Consider the following 22,671-nt stretch of genomic DNA (forward strand, 5'->3'; position numbering starts at 1 on the left):
TTATCAACGAGTTCATAAATAAAACTCTTTGCATATGATCAATGGTGCTCCAGCCAATCAGCTCCCAAATGTCATTTGTCAAACAGTTGGGAGCTGATTGGCTGGAGCACCATTATCATACACAATGAGTTTTATCACTCGTTGCGTATGATAAATAGGCCCCTTAAAGCCAAATACAGCCAGAAATAACTGCAAAATTCTGCTGCCAAATGGAAAATGGGGAAAATATTCCACAGAGTAGGTTATGACTTCTTTAAGACATATTTTATACTAGTAAAATTAAAATAATGGAAATGCTGAAATTGGTTTTGGTGTGCGGCCAAAAAGTGTAAGACTGTTTTGTTTTTTAAGTTTTTACTTTTGTCCATACATGCATTCCTGGAATAAAAAACATTAAGTGAATGGTCACACACAGCATCTACCATGTGGACACACACAGCATCTACCATGTGGACATTGCATGCAGACATAAGATGGTAAAATAGGCGCTATTGTGCAACAATTACACCTTTTTTTTCTTTCAACGATACATTACAGTACAAATCCAAACCTGACATGTTTTACTAAACTTCTTGCAATACTGAAGATTATATATTTTTAATTAATTTTCTCTTAGATTTCCAATCTCTGCAGCTGGTTCTGTCCAGTATCACAGGATCTCCAACCCCAGGTAATGCGAGATGAGAACATTGAGGATGCCTAATGTAGAAAGGCCAATCATAAACCAGAGAACGCCAGCATTGAGATACATTGGGGCCAATCTAAAAGGAGAAAAAACATTGAAAGCAAAAAAAAAAAATATGTGGGTGTTAAAGGTACATTATACAATAATTGTGTGTATGTAAATATTTTATGTTACTTTTTGTCATTACTTTTTTAAATGGACAGGTGTGTGTCTAGTTCTTCTGCTGTCTGTAATAGTCATATAAATAGTGCCTTTCTTATCCTTTACTCAAATGTACATAATTATTATAAGGATGATGATGATGACATCAGCAACGGTCTTTGCAATCATCCACCCAGGGGCGCCGAGAGGGGGGGGGGAGCGGGTACAATTTACCCGGGCCCGGGCTTCCAGAGGGTGTGCTGAGATGCAGTGGGAGATTGCTGTGGCTGCTTAGCAGCCGCGAGCAATCTCCTATGCCTGAGGGGGGGAGCGATCACACTGATCGCGCCCCCCCTGGCTTTGCGCCGGGCTGAGGGGCTCGCAGTGCCCCCCTCCCCGGCGCTCAGCGCCGCTACGCGACGCTGCAAATGTATAGTTTTTTGTACTTTTTTATTCGAGGGGGCGTGGCCATGCCTACCGCGAATAGGCCATGCCCCCTCTTTACCGGGGCCCGGTGGGGCTCTCAACGGCCCTGCATCCACCCTGTAACTGGAGTAACTGGGGGCTGCCCAGCAGCAGCACTAGGCAAGCCCCCAGTGTGACGAGATGGTGGGCATGACGCGCGGTCACGCCCAAAAAATGTCATACAACTGGGATGTGGCCTCGCGGGCATGAGACCATGCCCCCTTCTGCGAGCACACGTGCGTAAGGAATACTCAGACGGGGGTGTCAGAACGAGTAACCCCAGTGACGCCTTGTGTGTCGATATTTGTCCATGTTGACCTTTTGTCTCCTAAATACAAATATATAAAAGGTGCTGGTTATCATATATATTATCTAGTTTATTTTTGCTTTAAAACTTTGTCCAATTCTAAGCCACCTCCAGTAATACCCTCTTCGAACTCCCCAGATCCTTTACAAACTCTCTTTTCTTTCACATCTCACTGTCACTACAATACACGATTTCTTTACCCCACTCTCCTGGCCGCAACACAACTAAACAATGGGATAAACTAGCCAATTCCTGGAATAAAGACATCCCTGATGCAGTGGCGTATCTATAATGGGTGCAGTGAGTGCGGGGCACATGGGCCCCGGGTCCATGGGGGCCTTGCACTGCACACACTGCACCCATATTTTTTTAAACTTACCTGTCCGAGGTCCAGTGTCGGGTGTCACTGCTGCTCAGAACACCAGAAAAATGGCCGTCGCGGCAATTTTTCCGGCGTTCTGCGCATGCGCAGTACACTCCGGGCATACTCTAGTGCCCTGAGTCTACTAATCCTCCGGTGGCTGGCCAGCCGCGTGAGTCGCACACGGGCCCCCTCCTCTCTTAAAACGCCCCTGTCCTGTTGTTACACCCATCTCAGTTTTAAACAAGTACTATGTTTGAACTATGAAAATTCTACAGTCGGCTTATTTACAGGAAGTACATATGCGCACCTTTCACAGAGCATATATCTCTCCCAGTCGGCAAAAATACATGGCACCTACAGAATCAGGTTCTTGCCCCAATGTCACTACCATGACGCTACGTTTATGCACTGTTTTTACATCAGAGAACTGTTCTCACTGCACTTGCTTCCTGATCCATTGGCTTGTATTTGTGCTGTATTTACAAACTGGGACTTTGGTCCTAATAAAAGTCAGATAATCCAATTACTGACTATATTGGTCACAGTGTCAAAAAACATATTTACAACATTGGATATCTCCCTCTTCCCCTTCCCTTTGTGAACTAAAACAAAAAATGTTACAAATTATGTATTTTGAAGGAACACTCTTCCAGATATAGAAAAAGGAGTAGTAAGGCTCCATAGGAAATGGTGTTTAGTTATAGCAGTGGCGTAACTAGGGTATTTGGAGCCCAGGGCAAATTTGAAAATGGAGCCCCCCCAACATCCCGATATGTGCGCGCGCCGAATGGGCGTGGTCACTTAAAAATGGGGCGTGTCAACATGACACACCCCTTTATTTTCACGCTGAACATTCCTATCCATATGCACCTTAACCCCAGTAGTACCCCTTATACAGTACCCCCAGTATGCAGTTGTGGTCCCTCTTATGCAGGCCCATAGTAGTGCCCCTTATACAGTATCCCCAGTAGTGGTCCCCCTTATACAGCCCCCAATTAGTTCCCCTTACTCAGTGCCCCCAGTAGTGGTCCCCCCTTTTGCAGTGCCCTATGTAGTGTTCCCCCTTTTGCAGTGCCCCCAGTAGCAGTCCCCACAATGCAGTGCACCCAGTAGTGGTATCCCCTTATGCAGTGCCATTTATATAGTGCCCCCAGTAGTAGTCCCCCCCCTATGCAGTGCCCTTAATATAGTGCCTCCAGCAGTAGTCCCCCCCCATGCAGGTTTCCCAGTAGTGGTCCCCCTTATGCAGGCACCCAGTAGTGATCCCCCCTATCTAGTGCCCCCTGTAGTGGTCCCCACAGTGCCCCTAGCAGTAAGCCCCTTATATAGTGCCCCCAGCAGTAGTCCTCCCCCTCCCATGCTGTGCCCCCAGTAGTGGCCCCCCTGATGCAGGCTCCCAGTAGTGACCCCCCCCCTATCCAGTGGTCCCTGTAGTGGTCCTTCCTGTTAATGCCCCCAGTTGTGGTCCCCCCAGTGCAGTGCCCCTAGTAGTAGGCCACTTTTATAATGCCCCCAGTAGTAGTTCCCCCCCAAGTAGTGGTCCCCAGTTGAGGTTCCCCCTCCCGATTAAGTGCCCCCTGTAATAGCCCCCCCCAGTAGAGGTCCTCCCAATAATGGTGCCCTCAGTAATAGCCCCCCCCAGTAGAGGTCCTCCTAATAATGGTGCCCCCAGTAATAGCCCCCCCCAGTAGAGGTCCTCCTAATAATGGTGCCCCCAGTAATAGCCCCCCCCCCCAGTAGAGGTCCTTCCAATAATGGTGCCCCCAGTAATAGCACCCCCCCAGTAGAGGTCCTCCTAATAATGGTGCCCCCAGTAGTAGCCACCCACCCCGTTGTGCCCCTACCCCAGTAGAGGTCCCCCCAGTGGTAGCCACCCCCATTGTGCCCCCAGTAGTGCTGACAGGTTTTTAAAAATATATATATAAAAACATACTTACCTGAATCCATGCTGCTGCTGCTGCTCCTCCAGTCCGCGCCGCCGCTCCCGCCGCCGCCGCCCGCCAGTCCTCCCGGACTGGCGCGCTCAGCATAATGGGACAGACGTCATGATGTCTGTCCCATTACCCACTGCAGGAGCCGGACGGAAGTCCGGCTCTTGCAGTGGGTGCTGCAGCAGTCAATGAGAGTCTATCTGACTCTCATTGGCTGCTGTTTAACACACGCATCGCCGCCATCGCCGTTCAATCGCAAATCTTTAAACTCTTTGAGAATACAGAATGGGATTTACACCGCCGTTTATTACTGTACGATAGTTAAAGATAACTTGTAAAAAATGGTTTAAAATTATTCTGGTTACCTAACATACAATGAGATGTAATTTTAGACCTCTATATTTCTCCCCTTCCCACATCTCCTAGTGTGTCTTCCCGGTTCGTCTATATGTCTAACTATCAATATTATTACCGATTACTACCTTATATATTGTATCATACATTGTAGGGTCCAAGCCTACCACAAGTTTGAAATTTGCATAACTGTTATATGCTGTCAGTTTGCCTATGTTGTTAACTCCTTAATGACTAACACTTGACTCAATTTGTTGGTATTCCGACATCTCTCTATATAAACTTTTGTTCATTTATTTATGCCTGTATGTGATATGTTTTACAATACTCTTTACATTGTATGTAACTTGACTCTTCAAAAATACTAATAAACAGATTTAAATAAAACTATAAAAACATATATAACACACATATTACAATATTAATAAGCAACTGATTATCCCAACATGCAAATAATGGCAACTGGAAAGTCTGGATTAGTACTCAATACTGTTAGTGCAAGCAACAATTCCAATGAGCTGTTTAATAGCTCACAATTATCCAAGCGTTATTTGGGCTTAAGGGCCTGATTCAGACCCACTCGCGAGCGGCTGTCCGCTCGCAAGTGGGTCGATGTTGTGCACTGCGCATGTGCACGACGGCGGGAGCTCCGTCGTGCGCATGCGCCAGACGCGACGAGCGAAGGACTTTCCTTCGCTCGTTGTGTCTGATCAAAGGGGGCGTGCTGTCGATGTTGATTGACAGCACGCCCCCTTTGGTGGGCGTGCCTCCCTGACGGGGGCGTTCCCAAGGGAACGCCTACCGTCAGAAGCCGGCCCACTGACATCACTAGTGATGTCAGTGGGAGTGATTTTGGCTCTGACAGAGCCAAAATCACTCCGGGCCTTGCGGTTGAAAAGCTCAACCGCAGGCTCCGGCTCGCAGTGGCGATGGTCGCGATGGTCAAGACCATCGCGGCCATCAAACTGCACGCTCGTATAGGCTGTGGGTGGTGACCCACAGGCTATACGAGCGTCCAGGAGGACGCTCCATAATTATGGAGGGCGGCCCTCATTCAGAGCGTGCGCTCTGCTCAGAGCGTACGGCTCTGAATGAGGGCCTAAGTTTTGTTATGTACATAATAGGGCCTCATTGCATATAATAAGAACATCGGCCAGCTGCGTAAATATCACCATAGCACACATCCTATCACCAGATTGGCTGTGTGTTTGTGTACTTGTGGTAAAGAAAGCAGGGACCTATGTGCTAAGCTAGTGGTTCCCAAACTGTGTGTCATGGCACCCTGGGGTGCTTTGGAACACTTGCAGGGGTGCCTCAGTTTGTTGGTCCAGCACCAAATCAAATTATTTATGGTGAATGCAATGTAAATATGTTGACAAACAGAAGCGCAAACCTGTCCCCATCACATTACAGAACCTATGGATGACAGGGGAGCACAAAATACTTCACATTACTACTTAACTACATTTTTTCTGAATTTCTCAATAACAAACTTGTGGCTTAGGGGTGCTGTGAAAACAATGCTGATACTCTAGGGCACAGTGGTTCAAATAAATTTGGGAACCACTGTACTAAGCCATGGATGGAGATAAAGTACCTACCAATCAGCTCCTAATTGTCAGTTTGACTGTGTTTGAAATATGACAGGTAGGAGCTGATTGGTTGGTACTTTATCTCCTTCCAATATTTCTCTCGCCAAGGCTTAGCACATAGGGGTAGATGTATTATATGGCAATAGGGGCAGGGGCGTTTCTAGATAGAAAGGGGCCTGTGTGCAGTCTCCGACACGGGCCCCCTCCTCCCCATCCGGCGGCCGGCTGTGCACTGAGCGCATGCACAGGTCACTGGGAAAATGGCTGCGGCAGCCATTTTCTCTGTACTGCACATGCGCAAACTATGGGAAAATGGCCACGGTGCCATTTTCCAGTTGTTTTTACAGGCGGAGTCGATGTGGTACTCAGGAGAGGTAAGTTTTATGGGTGCAGGCGGCCGGCTGCGCACTGAGTGGTAAATGACAGGGGCACTATGCGCCCCTGTCATTATTGGCTAGCAGCGCCGAAAATCTGGGCAATGCAGTTTGCCTGTGCAGCTATTGATATTGACAGCTGCAGCTGGCGTTGCCCTACCACCACAGCAGGGACAGCACTGTCCTTACTGCTGCAGCTGCCGGCTATGGGCGCTGCACACGGGATCTTGCAATGATTGCGAGATTCCGAGCATGCCCAGTGGAGCCGGCCGGGAGTGAGACACAGTGCATCAGCTCTAGCTGGGATCCCACACGCTGATGAGATTTTCTGATGGTGCATACACACGGTCAGATTTTTCTTCAGATCTGAACGATAACGATTTAAAAAATCGTTCAATCGTTCATATCTGAAGGAAAATCTGACATATCTGTCAGATGAACGATTTGAACGATGCGCGTTCCCGATGGTCAGATAACGATATCTGACATCTGATGTGTTTGCAGTCCTGTGGCGGGCTGGGCCGGGGGGCAGGGTGCCATGTGCCCCCCGGGCCGCAGCGTCATGTGACACAGACTGCACCGCGTGTGTAGCGCTGACCGGACGGAGTTCGGTGAGCGCTACACAGCACAAACACACAGCCGCCGGAGCCGGCAGCTGTGTGTTTGCTTCAGCAGCTGATGAGAGTCTGACAGACTCTCATCAGCTGCTGCTCCCACTGCCAGAGCTGGACATCTTCCGGCTCCTGCAGTGGGTAATGGGAGTGACGCGTCACTCCCATGACGCGTCACTCCCATAATGCAAAGCAGCGGTGGGACCAGGAGCAGGAGCGGGTGTCAGGTAAGTGTTTTTTTTTTTTTTATATTATGTGTGTCTACTGCGGGGGGTCTGGCACTATAAGGAGGAGACCACTACTGGGGGCACTACAAAGGGGGGGACTACTACTACTGGGGGTGCTACAAGGGGGGGGACTACTACTACTGGGGGCACTACAAGGGGGGGACTACTACTACTGGGGGCACTACAAGGGGGGGACTACTACTGGGGGCACTACAAGGGGGGGACTACTACTAGGGGCACTACAAGGGGACTACTACTAGGGGCATTGCATAGGGGGGAGGGGACTACTACTAGGGGCACTACATAGGGGGGAGGGGATTACCACTGGGGGCACTGCATCGAGGGACCACTGCTGGGGTCTCTATATAAAGGGCAATAGTGGGGGTACTGCATAGGGGGAAGACTACAACTGGGGCCACTATTTAAGGGGCACTGCATAAGGGTTACCACTACTGGGGGCACTATATAAGGGGCTTACTACTGGGGGCACAAGGGGCACTGCATAGGGGGGATCACTACTGGGGGCACTACTCGAGGCCTGCATAAGGGTGTCCTCTCCTGAGGGGGGGGGGGCACCGTAGCATGCACGTTCTTTCGGGCACTCTGGCTACACGCTACTCCTCTGCCAGGGCCGCCTGCATGCATTTGCCCCCCAGGCTAAAAGTTGCCAGCCAGCCCCTGTTGCAGTCAGACTTGGACGATTCCATTCATTTTAATGCAGTCAAGAATCGTTCAAATCGTTCATCTGACAAATCTGACCGTGTGTATGCTCCATTACATCTCATTGTTAGTGCTTCCTGCTGCGCCTCGGTAAAGAGGCGAAGCAGGAACAGTTATAGCGGCACGATCTGTGCCGCTCTAATACATCTCCCCCATAGACCCCTCAGACTGTAAGCTCCACTAGGAAAGTTGTAATGCTTTCAGGTATTAGCAGCCAATTCTGTTCACAATTAATAATATAAGTCTGTTTATGCACCGCACGTGTTTGGTATGTGATAATTGTGGCACTATTGTTGCTGGTTCCTTGTGTCCTGATTTTCCCACCTCTTATTACTCTGTAAATGTGGAACTTGCTATTTATATTTACAACATTTCCATTTTTTTATATCCACAATTTAACATAATTAGCAGAAATTCTGCTAAACTATAGTTACTGTATTTAACTCTACTGACAAAGTGGACTTTATGGATTGGGAGTAATTGTGCGTCCTGGTTTTCTGTTACAACATGATGAGACCCCTACTCTTACTGTAAGAGGAAGGGGAGGGTTATGTGAAATGTAGAATTCAGCATTATACTGTAGAGTACGGATGTGGAACAATATGTTGACATTCAGAATGCTGACATGGATGGGAGGTCGGCATGTCACATGTGGACAGTCACAATGTCAACACTGACATAAGGTCGACATTGCCAGAATGTCAACATTGTGAATGTCGAAGGGCAGCTTGCCGAGCAGGCGGATGTCTGTAGCGATGGTGAGTATTGCTGATCCTAACCGGAACCCTAACCCTAAAATAAACATCAGCTGTTGATATTATCTTGTTGGCACTCCGAATGTCTACATTCAGACCATGTCAGAATTCTTGTGTCTAGAACTGAAGAATAATTCCTGAATCGGCAATCTCTCTTATGTAATATGTTCAACAATACAGCACATAAAAATCAAAGAAGAGATGAGAATATAATATATAGGGCTCTATTTACTACAATCCGCATACTAAATGCAGATTGTAGTGTGATATTATCGACTGAATTCGCATTGCGAATTCAGGCAATATCACAGGGATTTACTACAAATCCCTTGCAGGGACAGAGCTTGCGATAAAGCTCTGTCCCTGCGAATCCCCTCCGCACACTACTCACGGTATTTTCGCAAAAAATACTTTGACAAAGTGCCCGCGCATGCACCGATCAGCCGCCGCTGCTACCCCCCACCGGCGCTAAGCCCCGCCCCCGTCATTAAGCACCGACCCCCATGATCGCGGACCCCCTCGCTACCCCCCCCTCCCTTAATAGCACCTACCTGAAGTCATCGGTGCTCCAGTGATGTCTTCCATGCCTCCGGTCAGCTGATATCCCATACTGCACTGGGACCCGATCACCTGATGACCGGGCCGCAGTGCACTATGGGAAACCAGCTGACCAGAGGGGAGTCATCACCGAAGCCCCGACCACCAGTCCATGGAGTCAGGTAAGTAAATTTTACTAAAATTTTACTTTAATTTAACTTTTTTTTTGTTTAGACTACACAGCTGATCACTGAGACCACCTCCGGGCTCTGCTCTGCCTTTTAGAGCAGAATAGGAGCCCGGTAACCAGGGGAGACCCTGGAAGACGCCACCTCCAGGTGGTGTTATTATCACAGGGCTTTCCCCGGTATTTTTTTACAATTTATTTTTAGTAACTTTGGTCGGATCACATTTCCCATTACAATTATGGGAAATGCGATCTGATTACTAAAAATAAGTGATACTTAGGGGTTGGAGTAGAATTTTACGAATTCTACTCCAATTGCCCTGTAATAACTATAGGTGATACTAAAGTAATGTGAATAGGGTGTGAAAACACCCTTTTTCACTTTATTTTAGTAAAAATAATGTTAATAAATAGAGCCCATAGTGTGAATTGTATTAGAATTGGTAAACCACCATGTCATTCACACTTCTTAACACTAGATGGTGCTAGTGCCCTTCTTCCAGTGAGAGAACTGAGGGCCTGATTCAGCAGGGAACGCACGTTAGCAGACGCACCCACCCGTCCGCTGTGAGAATATTGTAATCAATGCATACGCACGGAGACTGCAGCGCAAGACGCAGACGCCCAGCCCCACATCAAGCTGCCCATCTCCCTTTACTCAAAGCCTGATCAGTATGCAAGATAGCGAAAACATTGGTAACATCGAGAACCAACCAACTACTAGCATAATAGTGGTTGACCTGACCTGACGCAGGATTTTGACAGCTTCCTGTGTACTGCTTACGGTATGGCTGCATATGTCGCCGCACTGCCTTAATTATGCACGCCCCTATAACGGCGTTACAACGCCTGCGTTCACCTGACCACCATCCGTCACCACCCACAAATGGCACTTCCTGTCAATCATTATTTGAAGATTCTACTTACACACTGCGTGTAGTCTGCGTACTGTAACTCGAACGCCCTGGCTAGTTCGCACACGCGAAGTGAGCTGCATACGCATGCACAGTGCAAAAGGATCGGCCTGAATTGTGTACAGTAGGTGGAGACTCAGGACCTGATTCTGCAAGGATCGTAATTGCAATGCTGCACGCAAGCATCACGCCTCCTGTGCATTACTTATCCGAACTGCGTTGTCCAATGCAGCATCGAATAATCTGCGTACCATAGGCCAGCTGCGGTGACCCATAGGCTGCCACAGTTTAGAGGAAGAGGCCAGGAAATCTCCGTCAGCTGACGGAAATCCTGGCTTCTTCCCTCCCTCTGCAACGGCAGCGACACGCCTCCGTTTCGGGAAACGGAGGGCATCGCAGCACCCTCCCCGCCCTCAGTGCCAGAATCCCAATTTCTCCTTACATAATAATTATATTATATTATAATAATTACCCTCAGACAGTGGCAGATCCAGGAAGGGGACGATCAAGGTGATCGCCCCCTGTAACACACAGCCACTGTGTACACAGGCCCTGTTCAGAGCTGGACGCTCTGACAGAGCACTCGCTCTGAATCAGGGCCGGGCTATTTTTTTTTTTAAGAGCGGCCTCGTGGCCGCTCGCATAGCTGTGGGTGACCACCCACAGCTATAGCGAGCGGCCAGGAAGATGGTCGCGATGGTCAAGACCATCGCGACCATCTATTCTCAGTATAGAGGGAGCCTGGGGGAAGCCCAGCACCTCGGAAAGTGGTAGGCACCCCCCCACAGTGACGTGGGAGGAGGTGCAGCAAGGCTACGCACCCTTTCCCACAGGGCCCGCCCCTTTTCAGACAGTAGTATATCCATCGCGATGAGTATACTATCAAATTGTTGCAATGTGATGGCTAGTTGCCATCAGATCGCATGATATGATGTCGAAAGCCCTGCAACCATTCGATCATGGGCATCCGATGTCCATCCCTAGCCCGGGGACATGCCACACCGCGCTGCAAAAAGTTTACATAGATATATTTGTACATTAGTACTATTATATTTGTATATGTGCCAAATATAAATGCCTTTTAAGACAGAATTGGTGTAATTACATAATTAATATTTACCCCCTTGCATGCATTTGAACCTGCCCCCGTACTGCTTGTGACAAAAACCATGGTTAGCAATAGAATTGCATTGTATGATAATCCCCACAAACCTGTAATGCGGGACCGCGATCACCATCGTTAGGCTGGGTACACACGTAAAGATTTTCTGTCCAACCATCCAACTAGTTGATTGGTTGGAATGAAAATCGGGTAACGTATGAAAGCAAATGTCAATCAGCAATTTGCTCCCAAACGCCGGAAAATGGACAAAAACTGTTGTTTGAACAAATTTTTTAAATCAAACATTTAACAAACTTGTCTGATGACCATTTTCACCTGTTTTCTGGCATTCAGTAGCAAATTACTGATCACCATTTACTCCCATACGTTACCAGATTTTCATTCCAACCAATCAACTAGTTGGATGGTTGGACAGAAAATCTTTACGTGTGTATGCAGCTTTAGAATATCTGGTATGTAAATCTCTAGTGGTTTTCTTGCAAATCCCCAAGTCAGGAGGACACAAGAAAAGGGACTGCATTCCACCTCATATATATTTTAGCACCTTCAACAGTCCACCACGCACAACAAACCCAATCACACGCTAAAAGACACACATCCCAAAAGTGTGACAATACAACAGCTTAACAGCGCCTCCAGTCTTCCAACTCTGAAACTGCATTGTGATGAATGCCTAAGTATGGTTTTGAATTATAGCTCAAGTACACTTTGCTTCTGACCCAACAACAAGCATGGGGCTCATTCCCTGAGGTGAGGGAGTGTGCATGCTTCCTGCCAAACATCCTGCTTAAAACACAAAGCACTGGAACTAATCCAAAGCGCCACCTCTGTACAGATTAATAAGAATTCTTTTTTTCTTTTTTTTCTGGTGGTATTAAGTTCCCACGTGCCTCAGATTGTACAATGTAGTACTAATGCACAGTACCATGGCATCTCTCTGGCCTGCCTCCGATCAGGAAAATTCTCAATGATCTTACATGACATCATAATATTCCTAATACAGAAGAGCTCGGAAATTCTGCATTGTGTCTACACCTAAGGCTAATGTAGCTACATCACACACAACAGCCAAACAGAAATTCCCAGTCCTGTACCCTGACTAGGCTGCCTTGTGAATAGTGTAGATCAGAGGTTCCCAAACTTCGCCATTACAGTCCAGGTTTTAAGGATATCCCTGTTTGAGCACAGGTGACCTCAGTCAATTTGATTAAACCATCTGGCTCAATCATGGATATCCTTAAAACCTGCACTGTAATGGCAGAATTTGGGAACCTCTGGTGTAGTTCATGTTTTCCTGGGTCTCCTCATGGAATAACAAGTGACATAATTAGCCTCACCTGTGTATCTTTTAAAATGTATCAGTAGAGTAATGATTACACCTGTGCACCTGCTGGGTGAATTGGAAAACGTGATCTGTTTGGGGCTCTGAGGGCCAAGCGCGGACTCGGGAATATCTTGAGTCGGCGCAGGCTAAATTCCGGGTCTGATCCGGATAGGAACTCTGGAACTCATTCAGAGTCGGTCGTTGCGGCCGCACGGTCGTATAGAAAAGGGGCCGGATATGCAAATGATGCACACGCATGTTGCGTCCCTAAGGTCGGATCGTTAGCTGGCCGACCAAGGGGTGGATGCGGTCGGATCGCTAAAAATATGCCCACTTCTTATACGCATAACACGTCATCTCCGGCTACAGAAGGATTAATCGCGAGCATCGTATACCATTGGAACTGACCCTCTATTAAGCTCTACGATCAGGTCAGTGTAAAACCTCCCCTGTCACATGTGCATTGACACTACTTTGTTAATTATGCACTCCCTTAAAACGCCGTTCACATAATGAGGCACGCCTGCGTTCGGATCTCCACACCCCCGTTTTCAAGCACCTTCCCATGTTACCACCCACAAACGCCGCAATCTGTCACTCAAACTACCGACCTGGCGGTGTTCAAGGAGAGAGAAATTTCTGATCGTAGCCGCTAGTTTGCGCACGCGCATTGCGAACTGTACGCATGCGCAGATCAGCGAACATCGGCTGCGTACGACCGTGCGGCCGCTTCGACCGACTCTGAATGAAGTCCTATGTTCCAACTCCGGGTCAGACCCGGAATTTTGGTGGAAAAGGGGTATTAAAGGAACTTATTCAGATCAGTTTGTTTCTGATGCATGTTACCTGCCCTTGGATGATGTGCTGTAGCCCCTGAAGTAGCGATAACGGGCAAACAGGTATAAAAGCCCACAGGCTGCAGCCGTGCCTGGAAATGAAACACAGGGCAATGAAATCGATGAGAATGATCATTTAAAACTTTAACTTATTGCTGAATTTTATGATTTTATGACAAAATGCAAATAATTGGAATGTGAGCTAAGTACTTACAGACCCTCCAACATGACCCATTCCATTAGGTAGACAATGCTCTGCTCCTGGACTTCCCACCTAATGTATGACTGCGGAATCAGTATGATATCCCGGCTGCCGCATGGCCGGGAGTTCGAATCTCGGCAGCGGCAGCCTGACAAAACAGCAGAGCCCGGCAGCGGAAGCCCGACAGCGCTGGAAATCCCGATCGTGGTAAGGTAAGTATCAACTAATCTAACCTAACCCCCCTAACCCTCCTTAGGGGTGCCTAACCCTAACCTCCCCACCTGTGCCTAACCCTAATCCCCCCTCCAAGTGCCTAATCCTAACCCCCCCTTCCCCGCTGCCTAAACCTAAGTCCCCCGGGGGGGGTGTCTAACCCTAAGTCCCCCCCCCCCCGGGAGTGCCTAACCCTAACCCTCTCTCCCCCTAGCCTAACCCTCCCGGGGGGGTGCCTAACCCTAAGTTCCCCAAGGGTGCCCTAAACCTAAACCTCCCCACCCCGCGCGGCTGTCCGCTCGCGGCGCCCGGCGTCGGGGAAATGACATGTGTCTAGATATAGACGCCGGTCATTTATCCCACACCGGGATAAAGCAGTCGGGAAGCCCCTGCTCATCAGTTACCTAGTTCAACGCAGGTGGCTGCAATCATACATTAGGTGGGAAGTCCAGGAGCAGAGTGTTTTGTACCTAATGCAGAGGTTCCCAAATACAGGGTCTCATTCAGAGCCGCTCGTTTGCTCCGAGCGATGTTCTCATGTTCTCACATCTGCGTATGAGTTTTAGTACGCATGCGCGAACCAGTCAGTGCGGTCGAAAATTGTGTGCTCGCAATATAGCGAATGCCTACTAATTTGAGTGACAGAGTGAGGCATTTGTGGGTGGTAACAGGGGTAGGTGCTTGAAAACGGGGAGTGGAAATCAGAATGCAGGCGTGCCAAAAGGTCAAAACGGGCGTTTTAAGGGTGTGCATAATTAGCAAAGCAGTGTCATCGACCACGTCACTTGGTAGTTTTTTAGTAAGAACTGCTCGCATGATTGCGGTAGGAAAATCCAACCAGAAGAATAGCGAGCAGTTCATACGCCGTTCGATGTACTCGATTAATCTAATAAATAGCGGACATGACGTATGATGCGAGCGGCCAGGGGGCGTTTTTTTCAAAATAACAACCGCATGTTTTGTTCGCTCGTTCAGACATAGAGGCGTCATCAGACCACAAAGAGCGAACGGTCAATTTAAATAGCCAGCCCCCTTTTCTGAACAAGCGAGCTCAAATAGCGTCCGGCTCTGAATCAGACCCACAGTCCTCAAGGCTCCCCAACAGTTCACTTTTTAGAGATATCCATGGTTGAGCACAGGTGATTTAATTAGTACCTCAGTCAATTTGATTTAACCACCTGTGCTTAACCATGAATATCTCTAAAACCTGACCAGTTGGGGAGCCTTGAGGACCGCGTTTGGGAACCTCTGACCTAATGGAAAGGGTCATGTTGGAGGGTAAGTACCTATAGTCATGACTTCAGTTCCAGTCTTGCAACACCGCTCTGCATGCAAATTGTAAAAACACTGCATACATTCCGGAAACCTCTTCATGAAGATTTGAGGAAAGTGAACCGATAAGTAAACAAATTACTTTTGGGAGGAGTATTCTATTCATTAACAAACACTTACCTGAGATGGCGATAAGTGATAACAGAAGAGAAAATGTGGCAGCTCTTGATACTTAAAACTAGCTGTATTAATACCGATAGAATTGTTATTGCTGGTGGTAACCCCTTTCATGTATTGTGTTAAGCAGAGTTGTAGTGTGGGCAAGTACATGCTAACGGCACCCCTCCCTCACCTTAGCCTTCTATTTTAGTAGTGAACCTTCGTGGTGTCACAAATCACATTCCTTAACTACAGCTCTTTATATAGTACTATCATTTTAATTTTACTAATTATTTGAAGTAAAGCTCAACCATTCAACTTTTTAAATTGATACATATTACAAAATGACCCCATTCTTAGACACTGTAATTCCCCTCTCACTATCACTTCCCCCTGCACACCGACATGCCCCCCTACACACAAACATACTGTACTCCCTCAGTACACCAACATACTAATCCTGCACACCAACATACTCCCGATGCACACTAACATGCCCCCTGCCCACTAACATACTCCTGCTGCACACCAACATACTTTGACTGCACACCAACATACTCCGACTGCACACCAATACTCCTCCTGCACACCAACATGCGTTCTGCACATCAACATGCCCCCCTGCTCGCAGGGCTGGTGCAAGGTTTCTTGACACCCTATGCATAGTTTCAGCCTAGCGCCCCCCTTCCCTTGGATAGCTACACAAGCCCTTATACAGTGCCCCCAGTAGTGGTCCCCTCTATGCAGTGCTCCCAGTAGTGGTCTGACTCTCATTGGCTTCTAAAACAAACACACCGTCGCCAGGTAGTACGAATGTACTACCCGGCACTGGTGTTTTTGTTACTGTGAAGGTCCGCACTACACTTACTAGGATCACGGACATGTTTTTTTTCTGGACCCAGCGGCGCCCTCCAGTGGTCGGCCCTTTAGGCAGCTGCTTAAAGCTGTCTAATGGTAGCGCCGGCCCTGCCTGCTCACCAACATGCTTTCCCATCACAACAATATGCCGGCCAGTCACTTGAATAGGATAGGCTACATAGCAGTCTGTGCACACGGCACACAGTGACATTGGTGTGAGTGGTCGGTGAAGGCGCTGCTGCCAGCAGTCTGTATAATGCTCCAGCCACAGGACCCCTATGCACAGCAATACAACTAGAACACCTCAAATAAAAAATAATGTTAACAGAAGTGATTTTCGTGGGCGAGGCTGCAGGCAACAGTTATATAAATCGCACAGTCGCTATAGGGGCATATTTATTTATTTATTTATTTAACAAATTTATTCAGTAAGTCCCACAAAATGTAAGTATCCCCTGGGCGTATTATAGGGGTCCTCCGCTATCTGCTGCAGTTCCCCCGCTTACAATCGCATCCTCCATGGGTTTCTATGGGGCTGCTATATTGTGAGATTTACCAAGCACCGGAATGCCTAGCTTGGACCCATTAGATAACGCCATCTTAAGGTAGCATTAGCCATTGTAGCCTTTAGGCTGCATATCACAGATTTTACCCGAAGAGGAATCCTCCAGCTCCCTCCCAGGTAATAGCCAATTGCACATGTGTGCTCTGATGACTGTGCATGCACAGTAGGCCGTCCGGGGGGGCCCACGATACTGATGTAATCACTTTACATTACACACCGCAGGGACGGGCTCCCATGTCCCTGGATGTGTTTCATAATACATCTGGGCGGTACAGAATTTCTTATTGCCGCAAATAGCAACAATGAGATATTCAAATGATTGGGTCTAAGACCCGATAATTAATAAATGGGCCCTTAGGGAGTTACTAATAAAAAATGTATTCAATATATCAACTGGTTCTTAATAATAAATAGGTATCTGTGGTTAAAATACCCTCATCAGTTCCATGACCTATCGCTATTTGTTTGCATTTAGTTAAGCTGGATACACACTCGAGCGATATCGGCCTGATATGTCGTTACGATCCGGCCGGAAACGACATATCGACCGGATTGTTCAGTTTGCATGGCCGATCTGCGTGCTCCCGAGATCGTTAGCGATATCTTCCAGGCGGCCGCGCTGCATGGCCAACTGGATGATATCGCATGCGGCACCGAGCTACTGAAGGACGGAATGAGGGATCGTTCCGTCCTATATTACGTCGTTCTGATGTGTACCGTGGAAACACCATATCGTCCTGGTACTCATCGCTCCAGTGTGTACACAGCTTAACACAATTATCCACTTGACACATTTTTGCTATTTTATTATATATTGACAACATTTTATTTTCGGCTGAATATATGTGTGCACAGTCTGAGAGAACTACGACTTGTGGTAATAGACAGGTCTGTGAGAAGAGAGTGCTCGGGTGTTTCTTTCTAGGCTTACTATTCCATTCTATTATGAGAGACATGTATGAATAACACAGTTTCTGAGGATGGCTACTTGCAAAAAAGCAGTGAAAAGAGCGGGGAAGTGAACCAGTGGAGAAGTTGCCCATAGCAACCAATCAGCTTTGAGGTAGCATTTATCAAGTACCACTGGTCTACTTCTCTACTCTTTTCATGGCTTGATACATCAACCCCAATGTGAGATGATTTCCTCACCCAAGCCCTCATCTTACTCTCACTTGTGCCAAACAGGTTGTGTATGAAATCCCGGCAGCTGTTCAGCCGCCAGGTGAAATGCAGACGCCGGAAGTCCGAAATACCAGAAACCCAACGGGGCAGGTAAGTACCCTTCTCCTCCCCCCTAACCCTCCCTTATAGGTGACTAACTCTAAAACTCCCGGGGTGGTACCTAACCCTAAGTCCTCCCAGGGGTGCCTAAACCTTACCACCCCTTCCCGCACCCTAGACCTAACCCTCCCGGGTGGTGCCTAAACCTAACATCCCCCCGGTGGTGTCTAATACTAAGCCCCCTTCCCCTAGCCTAACCCTAACCATCACTGGGGGGTGCCTAACCCTAAGTCACCCCGGGGGTGCCTAAACCTAACCCTCCCCCCCGCGGCTAACGCTAACCCTGTCCCCGCTTGCCTTTGTTCGGGAAGCTGTCTGTCGGGATTCCGTCGTCGGGCTAAAGTTAGGCATTGGTATTTAGACACCTATCTTTAGTACTAAGTCAGGATTTTGATGCCGGGATTCCGTCAGACAGCTTCCCGTGCGTCGGTATTCTAACTACATCCCGTGCCAAGCAGCCAGCCACGTAACCTGTGTAAGGCACAGGGGCAGAACACTAGTATATGGACCTGGTGATGTGCTCTGTTCTCATGTAGACCTCATTTTAGTCGAAAATGTTTATATCCGTCATTAAAGTTATTCCTGCCTCTAAGGGGCCGATTCAATTCAGCGCGCTGTTGATAGCGCCGGGAGTGAGGTCCCAGAGCTATTCAATTCAGCGCGTTGTTAGGTCGAATAAATGATTTCTTCTCACACCCTCCTGAGGGTGCAAGGAGGAATCCAACGAAAGTGCCAGCCACAAAGCTGTCTGCCGACTTAGTGCTGCACTAACAGCTTTGCGGCCAGCACTTTAGTCGGAGAATGCCGGTTCCCACGACTGAACACCCAGGTCAAGTCGCGAGAACCGTCATTCTCCGACTTAACTGGTAAGTGTCAGACTAAACAGCACGCTGAATTGAATAGCTCTGGGAGCAACTTCCCAGCGCCATTCAACTCTCGCTGAATTGAATCATCCCCTAAGTAATTGTAAAATATCCACATATTACACCCCAAACAACCTCACCTTGATGGAAGAAAATCCCAGACAGCCACAGCACAGCTAGGAACATAGGAAAATATTCTGTGCAGTTTATCCTGTAATGAGGAATTGACATAGAAGTCAGTAGTAACTTGATTGGCAATTCCCACCCTCAGATTACTTTTTATTTTGTCTTGTGCATACCCTCCCACAACAATTACTAAATACTTTGTGCATACCCTCCCACAACTATTACTAAATACTTTGTGCATACCCTCCCACAACTATTACTAAATACTTTGTGCATACCCTCCCGCAACTATTACTAAATACATTGTGCATACCCTCCCACAACTATTACTAAATACTTTGTGCATACCCTCCCGCAACTATTACTAAATACATTGTGCATACCCTCCCGCAACTATTACTAAATACATTGAGCATACCCTCCCGCAACTATTACTAAATACATTGTGCATACCCTCCCGCAACTATTACTAAATACATTGTGCATACGTTCCCGCAACTATTACTAAATACATTGTGCATACCCTCCTGCAATTATTACTAAATACATTGTGCATACCTTCCTGCAACTATTACTAAATACATTGTGGATAACCTTCCTGCAACTATTACTAAATACATTGTGCATAACCTCCCGCAACTATTACTAAATACATTGTGCATAACCTCCCGCAACTATTACTAAATACATTATGCATAACCTCCCGCAACTATTACTAAATACATTGTGCATAACCTTCCTGCAACTATTACTAAATACATTGTGCATACCCTCCCGCAACTATTACTAAATACATTGTGCATACGTTCCCGCAACTATTACTAAATACATTGTGCATAACCTCCCGCAACTATTACTAAATACATTGTGCATACCCTACTGCAACTATTACTAAATACATTGTGCATACCCTCTGACAACTATTACTAAATACATTATGCATAACCTCCCGCAACTATTACTAAATACATTGTGCATACCCTCCCACAACTATTACTAAATACATTGTGCATACCCTCTGACAACTATTACTAAATACATTGTGCAAACCCTCCTGCAACTATTACTAAATACATTGTGCAAACCCTCCTGCAACTATTACTAAATACATTGTGCAAACCCTCCTGCAACTATTACTAAATACATTGTGCATACCCTCCTGCAACTATTACTAAATACATTGTGCAAACCCTCCTGCAACTATTACTAAATACATTGTGCATACCCTCCTGCAACTATTACTAAATACATTGTGCAAACCCTCCTGCAACTATTACTAAATACATTGTGCAAACCCTCCTGCAACTATTACTAAATACATTGTGCATACCCTCCTGCAACTATTACTAAATACATTGTGCAAACCCTCCTGCAACTATTACTAAATACATTGTGCATACCCTCCTGCAACTATTACTAAATACATTGTGCAAACCCTCCTGCAACTATTACTAAATACATTGTTGATGTGGCTCCCCTATTTGAATTTTGGGTTACATTGCAGCCCCACTCCTGGAGCCGCCACTGGATACTAGATTAAGAAAATGTACAGTTTAAATTGATACATATGCAATTGCCAATTATTATGCAATGAAAAGAATTTTGTGTATTGATTTGAGATTCAGTAAAACTTACTGAGCTCGGAAAACTCTTTCAAATTCCGGAGGCCCAGACGTGCTGGGAGGAGCTACACTGAACTTGCGCCTGGCCGCGATCACCTGCAGAGAAAAATACGCTACAAGGAAAGAAGAAATGGACGGTTATCTCATGTGCAGTATAATCAGTACATACACACACGCAATAATGATATTCTATGTGTGATGTAGATAAATGGCTTATAACGCTCCTGGGATGGTCGGGATCGAGTGGTCAAATCTCATGTGCTGTTTGGTATTTCTGGGGCCGACCACCTGATCCCATCGAGGCCTGTATACACTGTGCTATTTCTGCTGACAGGGGGTCACACTGGGGACACATTGCACGGCTGGTCGGGAGAGTTTTACCCGATCAGCCGCTTCATTTTTTCATGGTAAATCTCAGTCACACGGTCCTTCCTCAAGACATGTATTTATTGTTTATTTTGTTTAGTTTTTTGTATGTTTTAATGGCAATATTCCAAACATTCAGAGGAAATGGTATTACCCAGAGGTTTCCACCCCAATATCCCTTCAGAAGTTACACACTTTTTAAAAATTCAGGGATCTATTTATCAAAATGCAGCAGTAATGCTGGGTATACACTGACAGATGCTTAACAGGCAGCCTGACACCCAGCAGATATTGTGGCCAAACACTGTGAGATGTTTCACAGGGTATTGACCACAATATATGCTTTCCTACCCTGGGGAATGTCCATCAGTGGGCTGCGGCTGGGCAAACACTGCCTGATGCAGCCAGGGGCGCCAAGAGGTGGTGGGAGGTATGGGTAGTAGTTACCCAGGCCCAGGCTTGCCGGAGGGGCTCCCCCCTCCCTCCTACCTGTCAGCGGCCCAGCACACGCTGACACCCTGCTGTGTGCTGGGCAGTGGGAGACTCTGTCTGCGGGGGGAGCGATCACACTGATCGCCCCCCTCCCACTGGATGTACGTCCAGGGAATAGGCCACGCCCCCTTCCCCCAGGCCGGCTTTCTACGGCCGTGGATGCAGCCGACGTGTAACTTCAAAATATTGCATTGGACAGACATGCTGGACGTTCTGGCATGCCTGACCAATCGATATTTTTGTATCAGTCGCGCACATGCAAAATGCAATTATCTGGATGATCCGTCGATATTAGGCGGATTGCCCAGATAATTGTATAGTGTATGCCCAGCATAAGAAATCATATATCACAGATATTTATCAAGAAAATATCGCAGAAGTAGCTGAGTGATCAATGACGTACTGGGGTCTCGTCCGTCGCAAGCCCAGAGAGTTTCCAGCTCTAACAGACCAGGAAGTTCTCCAATGACATCACTGGTGATGTCAGTGGTGCCTCCCACAAACGGGAACACCTCCGTTTGTGTAGCCACCCCCCCGCCCTGCCTACAAAACGGGGCGAGCTGTCGATCAACATCGACAGACGCACCTTTTGTAGAGAGTTCCGGAGCGAGAGAACTTCTCTCTCGCTCCGGGGATTGCGCATGTGCGCGGCGCGCGGCGCGCACCACGCGTGCGTAGTACCCCACCATCGACCGCTTGCGAGCGCTGTGCGCTCACGAGCGGGTCTGAATCAGGCCCTTAGTTCTGCACTAATCTTCAAAGAAGACATTACTTGTCAATGGAATAAAATTGCTTTTAGCGAAAAGTTAAACAAAAATGCTTAAAATATAGTAGATTGGCAAAAAACTACAATCATATAAAACATACTCTAGCGCACGTAAAAGATGTATCACATGATGACAACTGATATGTGTGAGTAGGACAATAAAACTCTTTAAATTCCATCCACCTATACTACTACAGTATGTACCTTGTTCCAGAACACCCAGCAAGGTGACCACTCCCAACAGGACAATATTGTGTAACATGATAGACAGAAGAGACAGCCGTCAGTCAGGATCCTGCTGTGGTGAAAGGTAAAAGTTAGATAGGAATTAGACAGATAGATAAACAGACAAAGTAGAGATTTCAGTTTTTGAAAGTGGTTTTCAACTGGTTAAATTTATGTATGAATTTAAAAATGTTTCCAATTTTTAAGGTTTCAC

General features: G+C 47.1%; 1 protein-coding gene across 3 annotated transcripts in view; it reads right to left on the minus strand.

Annotated features, from left to right (window-relative positions):
- Positions 1–287: 287 nt before the first annotated feature.
- The window catches only part of LOC148479214 (leukotriene C4 synthase-like), a 98,795-nt gene continuing 76,411 nt past the window's right edge, over positions 288–22,671 (minus strand). For 2 of the 3 annotated variants that reach the window (XM_088454742.1, XM_088454744.1), the window contains exons 2-6: positions 22,437–22,530; positions 20,622–20,721; positions 19,001–19,071; positions 13,458–13,539; positions 288–761 (exon numbers count right to left, since the gene is read on the minus strand). In XM_088454742.1, the coding sequence (XP_088310868.1) occupies positions 650–761; positions 13,458–13,539; positions 19,001–19,071; positions 20,622–20,721; positions 22,437–22,494 (423 nt within the window). In that variant the 5' untranslated portion in view covers positions 22,495–22,530 and the 3' untranslated portion in view covers positions 288–649. The remainder of the gene's footprint in view (positions 762–13,457; positions 13,540–19,000; positions 19,072–20,621; positions 20,722–22,436; positions 22,531–22,671) is intronic. The other variant, XM_088454745.1, reaches the window with a different exon arrangement.

Source organism: Taudactylus pleione, unplaced genomic scaffold (genome assembly GCF_031769625.1).
Source record: "Taudactylus pleione unplaced genomic scaffold, aTauple2 ptg000629l, whole genome shotgun sequence".
Lineage (NCBI taxonomy): Eukaryota > Metazoa > Chordata > Amphibia > Anura > Myobatrachidae > Taudactylus > Taudactylus pleione.